The following is a 12,856-nucleotide window of genomic DNA, read 5'->3' on the forward strand; positions in this document are numbered from 1 at the left end:
ATTGTATTTTTTCTGCTTGTGAGACATAATAAAATATATATTCGACACGAAATTCATGTAACTAATTATTATCGATAAAACTCTGAAAATAGAATTAAGAGAAAAAAATGTCTCATAAATATTTTATTTGAAAACATTTTTTCAAACCTCATAAACAACATAATTAATATGTTATTGTGAATTATCGCTGGATTACTTTAATCTCTACTTTATCTTTAGTGTTCGAGAAAAATTTTCACAGAAATTATTTATGTTTACAATACATTTTAATAGATAGTTTTGAAACAAATAAACGATTTTATTTTTTATTTTAGATAAAGAATAATATGGTTTCCAAAAAATTTTGGATTTTTCATTAGCATTTGATTTTGTTTCGTATAGTAGTTTACTTTTAAGCTTGATAGAAACAGAATAAGAAGCCATACTCGACCACGGCTACTATCTAATTTAAGACACCGTCAGCAAAGTGGATAATAAATATTGCCACCAATAATGAGATTTTATCTTACTCATCTTGTAATAGATATAGCAAGTAAGGCGTGCCACAAGGCCACGTTTTAGGCCTAATCTTATTATGATTATGTCTTAGTGATATTTTCAAGCTTTTTACCATAAATATACATATGTATTTTTATTTGCTGATGACATTATGTTCATCATTTGGACAAAACACATGATATACAAATATGCCAATTATTAATTAAAAACTAGTAGGTAATAACATATAAGCAAGAAAAAGCTGTATCAACTGTTTATACCACATTTTTAACCTCTCAGGCCAATTGTATACGAGTACTACATATAACCCACGCTACAGTCCCAATCCTACTTCTTTTGAAGGTAGTTAAACACTACATGAAACACTATATCTAACAAAGACTAAAATTCTACTTTATTTGAATTTAAACTCACCAGCAGCCATAATAACTTCAGGTTCATGTCGCACGGGCTTCGAGGAGTCGATGTGGTCTGCACCACCGGAACTGCTGTCATCCTCTGGCGAATACTCTGACGCTTCTAATTCCGCTTCTGACGTTCGCAAGTCCTGAAAATATTGAGCTTTCATTAGTAAAACCTACCTAGAAATGTTTAAAAGCCAGTCATTATGATTAGACGGTTAAGTGGGTATTGTCAAAGTATGAAATGAATTCAAAATAGTATGTTGACATTAGACATTAAAATAAAATTAGTTTTACTATTTTCCCCAAACAAAATACACAAGGAAAAAAACTATTTAGGAAATTCCAATGCGGCAATCTATTTTTCAGAGATCTACCGTAATGTTTAAACAACAACTAGAAACATGTATTACGCTAATCTAATTGCGGATATAAACGGCTAAAGTATCAATAAAATCGCACAACGTGACAGACAACAGCGTCAGCACTTTAAAACGATTTGCTATGGTTTCCTAAACATGATCACTGCGATGATGTTTCTTTCTAGTGTTTTCTATGTACGTCAACAAACGTCGTGATATTATTTGATCTTATCAAAACCTTATGTTAATTACTGTCTTGAAATATAACTTTTAATAATGTTTTACTTTATTCTTCCTAAGATGATTTTTTTTTATGTTTTCGACTAGTTATTTACTTACATCACGTCCGAAAATACGTTAGGTTTTCACTATATAATTGTGTTTACATTAAAATTTTCAACTCAAACTTAAGAAAAGTCTTTGAACTGGACTTTCAGACATACGTTTATCTTTATCTGTCATGTTGAAGATTATTTATATCTTCGTACAAAAACCTTTGAACTTAGCCTGTTTAGAAAAAATCATAATTCGCAGTCTTGGAAAATTATTCTTTGTGCAAAATAAACGACAAATGAAATTATTGTATAGAACTAATGACTTCTTTGTCCTTATTCCTTAGTTAACGGAATGGAAATTTCTACCATTTACAGGCATCACTTAACTTGAAGATTTTATTATCGTTCATCAAGCTTGTTAAAACTAAATATATATTTTTTTTAATTATGAGTAAACGTGAGATTTAGTAAAACAGATTATTATGACTTATACAGATCATATTTGTTTTTTAAAAGATTAACCAGGAATTCTAAAGTAATGACAATAAAAAATATCAGACGACAAAATAACAAGCAACGCAAAATACTTAAAGATGCCGGTTTTCTCACGCGTTCAATCACGTGTCATTAAAAATCGATTTGGTGACATTGAGCAAAGGCTGAGGCATTTTTACTTTATTGCTATATAACCTAGCACAAAAGAACTGAAGAAAGTATTAGAACTCGGATAAAAACCTTAAGATATTTACATAATTATACAAGGATATATAAAACAAGACAATAACGCATCCATAAAAACTACAGCTTTAGCCCGCAATCAAGATGTATTTCTTCTGTTAACGGATGAGTGGATGTTGGTAATTCTTTCAATACAAAAGCGTCTCATTGGATCTGCAAGTTATGAGCAGATAAGTACATCATTTTTTGCCCGGCCACTACTGACCACTTTTTAACCGAGAACTGAAGCAAAACTTGCAATCTAACCTAACCAATCTACATATTATATCACATGATCTCAAAAGCTCATTACTCTTCGACACGTCCATTCCGGCAACCACACCAAAAGCCATTAACTGAAGCTAATTTTACCGTATCATTAGTGGCAATACCAAGCTTTTTTTCATAGTCGATAGGGAAGCGCTTAACCACGATTTCGCCTAATGGAGAGCTAAGATATGGTATGCGCTAGAAGGTACCTGTTAATTCAAAACTACTCCCAACCACATCCCTGAAATACACGTACACAAACAATTTAATTGGTCGATAGGACATCGCCTGGCACGATCTTTCCTGATGGAAAACTAAGAACGCGCTTATGGTATGTGATCATTCAAATCTACACCGAACCAAACTTCCCTAACCTAACGTACCTGAGGCTTCGGGACTGCAAGCTCTGGAACTTTCGCCGCCTTCCACACGTGCGTCATCAGCTTGTAGGTCGCGTCGCGGGACAGCAGCGAGCCGAACACGTGCCGCTCGTCGCGCGTGCACACGCCCACCGCGTTTGGGATTATCCGCGCCACCTTCTCTTTGGTGATGCGGAGCACCGACGACGTCGGTATTAGTAACTGTAACAATTTTGAACCCTATAACAGCAGTAATTAAGACACACAACCGTCTAAAAGGTCGCCAAGCAGTGTATATAAAAATTCATTGAAAATAACAACTTGTGTTCGTGTCCGTAAAGTATAAATTCTATTATATCGCTGATTAGAACTCTGCCTAATTAATACACGCGTAGGCAGAGTTTTGCTTAGGACAAATTTTAAGTGTGATTGGGTGACTACTTACTAGTCTAGTTGTTTATTGTTAAATTTATTAGAATGAAGATTGAAAAGGTATAATTTCAACAATACTGTTAATTATCTCATTATTTTTAATTCATAGATAGAAATCGAAACGATTTACGAAAATCAATTACAGAAGTTAGTAAATTATAAATCTTAAGCAATATTTAGCTAATACAATTAACTATCAGACATTGATAGTAATTTATAGCTGCGATAAATTAGAAATACATTATCTTGACATATCTTTACAAAATGTGCTATTTTTTATGAAATTGCATAAGAGACCATTCATTAATTTGAACATTAATTGCTATAATCGCTTATTAATTATTTGATGACTTTACTAATCTTAAAGATGGAAGAGCTTAACACAAATTGCATGAAATTCGACAAAATACAGATACAGAACAAAAATATATAGAATAACTCACCTTAGTCACATATCCAAAAACATTGGAATAAAATGCGAAATAATTCTTGGTTATATATAAGTGGCCCTGCAAGAGGAGGTCGCCAACCAGGGCGCATGAATAATCTGGAAAAGAAAATAGTCATACAATTATTATACACGCTCTAAATCAAAAAGAGAAGAAATATAAATCTATAATTTCAATTCTTTACTAGAAAATTTTAAAAGAAAGTGTCCTTTCATTCTGTAATTTTAACTTGCTTGTAAGCTGCAAGCAAGAAAAAGCTGCAATAAGTTATTTTACAAGAATGCACTATAAATTATAATAATAACTTCCCATGCACGATCAAACGTAACACCGCTTTCATTACGTTAAAATATTCATACAAATGTAAAACAAGTTCATAAACAAAAAAAGTGAAAGGAGCTTTTGAAACTCGACCTTCAGTCTAAGCTGAGTAATTAACAGGTATGAGTGTGGGTACCGATCACACGTGTCAGAAGTGAAATTTCCTTGGCAAGATATAAAGATACAAAGATATAAAATCGTGGCCTTACTCCATGACGTGACGGTACTGCCATTACCTTGAAATATTACTCTCAAAGCGCCTACAGAAGTTTTACTTCAAAAGTTGGAGTAAAAAGAGGGAAGTCCTCATGACGTGTAGGCACATAAATACATACGTAGTTTTTAGTGTTTTTGTTCGTCTCAAAACTAACATAGTGAATGTGAATAATAATCTCTTTCATGATTTTCATTTCAAAATGTGTTGAATAGTTTTAAATTCGTACAGAGCTTTAATTTTCCTTCTAACTTTTGTCTGAATATTGAAGGAATTGTATTACGAGTATAATGACCGCAAACAACATTTATCTGGCTTTTACGTGATATCAAAGAAATTTCCAGAAGTCATTGGTATATTTGTATACTTTTTGTAACTTCAACGTTGTTTCCAATGCGTCAATTCGTTTCAATTTCACACCAATAAACAAGTAAAAACATTTCAGAATCATTGTTTTATTTTAATGTTGTGTGTTTTATAGTATTCGATTTTACGTTTACACTTTATAACTGCCCGACCTACTGGTTACAATAGAAATAATTTATCTTTCGACATCGTATTAACGTCTACACTAAAATACACACATTTATAAAAAAAAAAAAAAAAAAATAAAAATCATTTATTGAACAAGGTTCCTTACATCAAAATATAGACCCCAGACTCCCAATATAGCTTTCGCTGTGTTTCAGGAGTCTGTGCCTTCCCGATACAGTACATTAGAATAGTTCAATAAAATACATTAAAATAGTAATTAGTTACAAAGAAAATTTTACTTAAAGTTGACACAAGAAGAAAATTTATAAATCATAATATTTAAAAAAAAAAAATTTAATAAATTAAAATATTTAAAACAATTTACATTTCATAACATAATATTTAGTTCCACAATATTTACTGTTTAGCAATTAAATAATTAATACAATTAAAATAATTATTTGATTAGTATCATTTATAATAAACGAAGTAATTAAAGATTAAAAAAAAAAGTGTATTTTGAAGACGTAGTGCAAGTAGTGTGTGTGTGTGTGTGTGTGTGTGTGTGTGTGTGTGTGTGTTTGTATGTGCGTATGTATGTGTGTGAATGTGTTCCAATGTCGTTTTTAAAACATAAAAGAAAGCAGATATAGTTAAAAAAAACATATAATTTTAAACTTATCATTATAGGTAGACAAATAAAATTAAAGAAAATAAAAAAAAATAAAATAAAATAATTTATAGGTATATTTGGTAATTATTTTGTATATGTGGGCATTAAAAGGTGCTCTATTTCAGAATAATCTACCTAGCAACATCAAATTTTAACTGCTCTACTAAAAATTATATTTTTGAATATTTTTACTTGATTTCTAAGTGTAAAGTTATGATTGTGTAAAAACTATACCTACCAGCATCATTCTCCTGTATTTTTCACTCTTATCTTCAACTAACAAGTTTTATTTCAAATTACTATTACCATGGAGTCACTTAAGCACACTTTGTCAGAGATGACTGTTAATTTCAACACTAAAATGGCAGAATTTGAAAGGAAGCTACTCAACAATGAAACAACTTCGGGTGAGAACACAACTGATTTTAATTTGTTTCGCACATTTGTAACTTCCTCACTGAAGACGCTACATGCACAAGTGGAGTTATTGCTTAAAATCTCGGACCAGCAGGAAACCCGCTCTCGTCGCAAGATGCTCCTTTTTCACGGTATTGCCGAAGAGAAGAAAGAGAACACCGCTGATCTTGTGGCTAAAGTTATTGTTGAGCACCTTGAACTGCCAGATGTTAATGCCGAGTCATTTAGTCATTGCCACCGCTTGGGCCATTACTCAGCTGATAGAAACAGGCCAATCGTTGTCAAATTTGACCGGGTGCCAGTCCGAGATCGGGTATGGTTCTCCAAAACTTGCCTCAAAAATACGGGAATTACTATTTCCGAATTTCTCACAAAATCTCGGCATGATACCTTTATGTTGGCTCGTAAAAAAATTTGGAGTTTCTAACTGTTGGACTCAAGAGGGAAATATTATTGTGAGATCTGCCGATGGTGTAAGACACCGGGTCACAAGTTCTGATGAACTCGACGTTATCGTCAGCGATCCAGCAGCTGTGCCTGCAAACACTGTAACCGGTGCTGCCCCAGCGACTAAGGGTTCGGGTAACACCCGGCCCAAAAGAATCGGACGAAAGTGAGCCCTTCTTTATAATATGAGTATCCATAATATTTATCTTTGTTGTAATTTTCTTCTTGTTGTAATTGTGATTTGTATCTATTTTCTGTGTCACTTTTTTATCTGTGCGCTCGGCAAGTTAAATTACCCCCGTATTCAATTAATTATATTATAATTTCTACACTTCACGTTTTTAGATGTCACTCTTGTTTTTTGTGTTGACTGTTGACTTCTCGTAATATGTCTAATGTCAAATGTCAGTGAATCAATGTCAACCTCGGAGATGTCAACTTAGTTTGTAATGTTTCAGTACGTTCCGTTTTATGTTTTTGTTTTTGTTTACTTGTTTGTTGAATTTTTATTTTCTATGTAGCTGGCGGGTATAGGAAAAGTATATATATATATTTATATTTGATATTATTTATTTATATATACATATATATACAAATTTCTTTCTTATATTAATATATATTACATTTAGTCCACCATTTCGTTTTCGAATGACAGTGACTGTGATTCCTTCGTAAGCGCTCATAGTTGTGATGATAGTTTTCAGAGTTTTGACAGCCCACCTCTTGATATATGTTTGACTTCTACCTTTTCCGATGTTTTAAAAAATTTTAACGTTATCCACATCAACGCACAGAGTATTCCGGCACATTTTACCAATATGCATGCATCATTTAATTCTAACTCCATTCACGCTATCCTTATTTCTGAAACCTGGCTCAAGCCTTGTCTTTCCTCTACCTCTTACTCCTTACCTGGCTTCAATTTGGTACGTAACGACCGTACCGGTCGGGTGGGTGGTGGAGTTGCTATATACTTACGCTCCGACTTACCTTTCACCGTTATCAGCACATCTCCACAACCGCCACCTGCCGACGAGGCCGAACACTTGCTAATTGAAGTCATGATTTCCTGCACTAAACTTCTTTTAGGTGTTTTCTATGTCCCTTCACTTCTTATTAACTATTTTCCGGCGTTTGAAAAAACGTTAGAGAATTTACGTCCTCTCTATGACCATGTCATTTTTATGGGAGACTTTAACACCTGTCTTCTTAAAAATGACATCCGGAGTGACAAGCTTTCAACAATCGTATCCTCCTGTAACCTTAATATCCTTCCCCTCAATCCTACTCACTTCTCTCCTGGCTGTTGTCCTTCTCTCCTAGATTTGATTATTGTTTCCTCCCCTAATCTTGTCTCTAAGCACGGTCAGTGCACTGCCGATGCCTTTTCTTACCACGACCTTGTCTTCCTTTCTTACCGTGTTCGTCCTCCCAAAAGAAAGCACAAAGTATTGTTACAGCGCAGTTTCCGTGGAATGGACGTTGAGCGTCTGTGTGATGATGCTCAAAAAATCGATTGGTCACCTGTCTCATCTGCTAATTGTATAGACTCCAAAGTTGCAGCCTTTAATTTACTACTTACTAAACTGTACGATACTCATGCGCCAATTAAAGCAGTTAAAATGAAGCATGTTCCAGCTCCTTGGTTGACAGATGAACTTAGATCCATTGTTCACAAAAAAAATCTGGCGAAAGCCAAATTTAAACTGAATAACTCGGACTCCAATCGTGAAAAATATAAAGCAATTCGCAATCGCTGTAATACGATGTGTAGAGATGCACAACGACGCCACATTCACAAATCCGTTGAGAGCGGCAACACTGCAGACACTTGGAAATTTTTAAAAACACTTGGAGTTGGTAAATCTCAGAATATCTCTTTTCCTGTAAATATTAATTTAGATCTTATTAACAAACACTTCTCCTCGTCAAAGTCTACTCTGGACTGTAACACTAAAACTGATACCATTTCACTTCTTTCTACCATGCAAACTCCTGACTCTCCTCCGTTCATTCTTGTACCTTTCACTGCCAGTGACGTTAAGAAGAATACATTGGCCATCGCTTCGAATGCTCTCGGCTGTGATGGTATAGGCCGTGCTATGATTCTGCCCATTCTTGACATTATCCTTCCCATCCTTACACACATCCTTAATTTCTCCCTATCTTCGAGTTCTTTTCCCCAGATCTGGAAAGATGCATTCATCATTCCACTCCCTAAAAAAAATAATCCATCCAATTTCTCCGATTATCGCCCTATTTCCATTCTACCATTCCTATCTAAAGTTCTTGAAAGGCTAGTGCAACAACAGCTGTGCTCCTTTCTTAACTATAATTCCCTTCTAGATCCTTTACAATCTGGTTTTCGTACGGGCCATAGCACGGTCACTGCTCTTGTCAAAGTTACAGAGGATATTCGTATGGCAATGGACAATAAGCAGCTAACTATCCTTGCTCTCCTCGATTTCTCCAATGCCTTCAACACCGTTGACTTTGATATCCTGTTAGCTCTGCTTAGTTCTCTTAACGTATCTCCTGCGGTGGTTGGTTGGTTTCGTAGTTACTTGCAGGGTCGTCGGCAGCGCGTCCGGGTGGATGAATCCTATTCCTCATGGTGTGATGTTTCTGCTGGCGTCCCTCAAGGCGGCGTGTTGTCACCCCTCCTTTTTAGTATTTTCATTAACTCTATTTCTTCTAAACTTTCCTCTCTCTACCATCTGTACGCAGACGATCTACAAATTTACACCCATTCGTCAATGGAAAATCTTGAAGAAGCGATTACTCGCATCAACACTGACCTTCAATCCATTGTCGACTGGACTCAAGCTTATGGTCTCAAATTAAATCCTGGAAAGACTCAAGTTATTATTTTAGGCAGTTCTTATTTCCTTTCTAAGATTTCTTTTCCGGATTTAGCTCGTATTTCGATCGATGGAGTCCCAGTTCCTTATAGTACATCGGTTATAAACCTTGGTATTCATTTCGATCAAACCCTATCCTGGACCGAACACATAAAACAAGTAAGCCGTAAGGTTTTTGGTGTTACGTCATCTTTACGTCGATTGCGCAACTTTTTACCTGTACCTACGAAAACTGTTCTGGCGCAGTCTTTGTTGCTTTCTATCCTTGATTATGGTGATGCATGCTTTCCAGACCTTAATGAGGAGCTACTTAACAAATTAGAACGACTTCAAAATTTTGCTATCAGATTCATCTTTGGCTTGCGCAAATATGATCATATCTCAGAATATCGCTCGAAACTCAATTGGCTGCCCATCCGACTTCGCCGGAATACTCACATCCTTTCCCTCCTATACAATATCCTTTTTGATCCTAGATCCCCATCCTACCTTAAAAATAGATTCGTGTTCTTGGGCTCCTCCCATGAACTCGATCTACGCTCCTTGGACAACCTTACGCTTCGCATGCCCGCTCACAAAACCCGTTTTTATGATGCTTCCTTCACCGTGCAAGCTGTAAGGTTGTGGAACTCGCTCCCATTAAACATCAGGAAAGCTCAATCTATCAGCTCTTTCAAGTATCTGGTCAAACAGCATTATCTTCACAACTAACGTTTAAATGTTTCATCCGTTCTTATTTATCTTAACTACTTACTTTCATCCTGTTATTCCTTATTTTTCCTTATTTGCTATGTATATATGTATTAATATTTGTATTTATTTATCTATTTCCTACTTTTATTTGCACCTTCTATAATACCTCGCTATGCTCCTTCTACTATCCAATTATTCATTTTTCTTCATATTTTTCCTATATCCTAAGGTTGCCTGGAAGATATCGCTTCTTAGCGATAAGGCCGCCTATTTGTACCGCTTCTTTGTTTGTGTATTATTTTTGTTTGATTTGTTTTGTTTTGTGTGTGCAATAAAGTGTTTTTTATTTTATTTATTTAATAATCGAGTGGTAAAAGCCATTCTTTTAGTTTTTGTAATATTTTATGATTAGTGAGAGCAAAAGCATTTTTAGTATATAAACTGAAACGATTATAAAGAATGGGTGCTAGATAATAAAACTGCCTTTGTGCAAAACGAGTCTTAGTGTAAGGTACAGGTACACGATAGGTTCTTTTAGTATTCAAGGGATTATTATTTTTCGGTACCTCAGTGCGGTGAAACCGTTTAATTATTTGAAGCACAAAAATCTTACGAACACTCAATACATTAGCCCTCTTGAATAGCAGCGATGTTGGAAATTGGAACGGTAGTTTGAGCGATACTTTGAGCAGAGCTCTAAGCGCACGTTCTACTTGTATCATGTATGTTTTCGCCGCTCCACCCCAGTTAACAATACAATATGAGATCACACATTCACCCAGTGCTTTGTATGTTCTAATAATTAACTCTTGGGTTGCAATGTCTCTTAGGGTTTTAAAAATAACTATAAGTTGTCTGAGCCTGCTCGACGTGCTAATAATTTGTTCTTTCCAGTTTAGTTTCTCATCAATCCAGATACCCAGGTATTTCATATTGACGGTCCTATTCAGTATTGGGCAAGAGCATACGCTAGATTTGTTATGGCGGTTACATGGAAAGATATGTAATTTAACATTGACGTTACCCCTTGGCTGCATAGATGAGGTTTTGCTAAAGCAAATATAATTAGTTTTTCCCGTATTTAAAGTCAATAGACTGTTTTCTAACCATTTGCTTATACAAATTTATAATGATTCACATATATTTATCTAGGAAAAAATCGAGCAGAGGAAGTGAATTTACAAACAAGGTTAACGAATGCTAATAAGATGTACAATTATTGAATTACGAGCACGAAATACTGGGCTGTGAACAAATGATATTTCTTTATCTGCAGACCTTGTTAAGTTATTCTAAACAAACGAGGGTCAAACACGATGTAAAGTATGTAGAAAATATTATTATTTTAAGATAATTATTTAGGAAATATTTTAATTCCAAGATAATCATTTGTATAACGGTGAAATAGGTAAACAAATAACAATGAATTAAAAATCAATTGATTAAGCTCTTTCAGGTCCGAGAAGATACGAAACTTATGCAGTTGTTTTCAATAATATCTTCTACGTAGATGGTAAATCTTCTTAAAGTCTTAAAGATCTTGTCGACAACAGACAACCATGGCCCGAATAAATCAATAATTTTATTTTTCTATATACATTTACAGTATATAGAAAAATAAAATTATTGATCAATCAATCTTGACCTGAAATACCTTCGCATAGATAAAGTTGGTCTGCGTCATTTGTGTACAAATTATTTGCCGATAATCAATCACATTATTAAAGGGGTTACACTTCCAAATATCTCCATATCTATTTTATCAGCGAGACTAAATAATATATAAATTGTAAACAATCTGACCATTACCCTGCGATAGTGGGCGAATTTTCTGTCTGTATATTTCATATGTAATTCAAATCATTTCTGTCAAAGACTTTTGTGGCCCGACATCTGCAAAGCGTGTTCAGAAGAAAGATACCATTTCGTACCAACAGTTTGTTTACAGTCTTTATCTCGAATCAGCCCTATTTGCACCTATTTGCCAACTTACAATTAAGAACTCGTTCCTCCGGGCCGACCTGCGGGAAGTGCCTTTGGAACTTCTTCTGCCGGGACTTGCTGGGCTGCTTGCACTCCGTCGTCTCATCGGAGCCGGCCAGCGCGGCCGTCCGCACCGACGGCGCTGAGCCCGAGAGCGGCTTCACTGCATGCCTGGAGAAATAGTTCCTTGTTAAAATTGTAACTAAAATCCTTATTATTCTGACTATCCTTACCATCCTTACTATTTTTTCTTTCCTAACTATCCTCACTATATTTACTATCCTTACAATATTTTCTATCCTAACCATCCTTCCGAATATTATAAATGCGAAAGTGTAATTGTTTGTTTTTCTTACAAGTTGCGAGCAATTTTATGGTACGAGTTTTGTTTCTGGAGATAAGAGGCTAGGGAGTGATTATATTTAGCTTTTTACCTCGGTGACACACCTCATGCCCAGAATTTTCTTTGAACATGCGTGCGAATCCGAGGGTTAAAGGTAGTATTTATATACTGTTATTTACGATATGTCAATTGGCCAGTGCAACAAAGAGTATAGTAACTATGTATAAGGAAAAGAGAGCCATCTTGCGTGATAAAACGAGAACCCATGAACACTAGCGCCCCAAGCGTATGGCGGGCGCATTAAAAGTGCTATAGATACCTATACGTATATCTATATACGTACCTATAGGTATTATTGCTACGTCGCTATAGCTATTCTGATAATAATTTATATTGCGTTACCTTTATCACAACTGTATTATTGTGTCGATCTGTTCTGGCGCGTACAATCATTGTATGCGTGAAAAACCCAACGCAAAATTACACAATGCATATAAAAAAAATCTAGTTGCGTAATAAATTGGTGGCTGGACTTAAAGCTAAACATTTCCAGGTGATAAAAAAGATAACAACAAAACAAATCACTTGACACATTTGAAAATATAAAGATAATTGGGCCAGGTAAAGAAAAACGATTTAAATTAATTGGGAGTTTATTCATTTTTTT

General features: G+C 34.9%; 1 protein-coding gene and 1 pseudogene across 4 annotated transcripts in view; one reads left to right on the forward strand and one right to left on the reverse strand.

The window, feature by feature from the left end:
* The window catches only part of LOC149900221 (uncharacterized), a 51,361-nt gene that overhangs the window by 4,017 nt on the left and 34,488 nt on the right, over positions 1-12,856 (reverse strand). For all 4 annotated transcript variants that reach the window (XM_090113304.1, XM_090113305.1, XM_090113306.1 and 1 more), the window contains 4 exons: positions 11,857-12,017; positions 3,758-3,861; positions 2,907-3,104; positions 913-1,045 (listed from right to left, as the gene is read on the reverse strand). In XM_090113304.1, coding sequence (XP_089969430.1) covers positions 913-1,045; positions 2,907-3,104; positions 3,758-3,861; positions 11,857-12,017 — 596 coding nt within the window. The remainder of the gene's footprint in view (positions 1-912; positions 1,046-2,906; positions 3,105-3,757; positions 3,862-11,856; positions 12,018-12,856) is intronic.
* On the forward strand, positions 5,666-6,479 carry LOC149900222 (uncharacterized; annotated as a pseudogene).

Source organism: Colias eurytheme, chromosome 19 (genome assembly GCF_061535395.1).
Source record: "Colias eurytheme isolate Ceu_HAF_F1 chromosome 19, ilColEury1 Martin Lab GWU primary, whole genome shotgun sequence".
Lineage (NCBI taxonomy): Eukaryota > Metazoa > Arthropoda > Insecta > Lepidoptera > Pieridae > Colias > Colias eurytheme.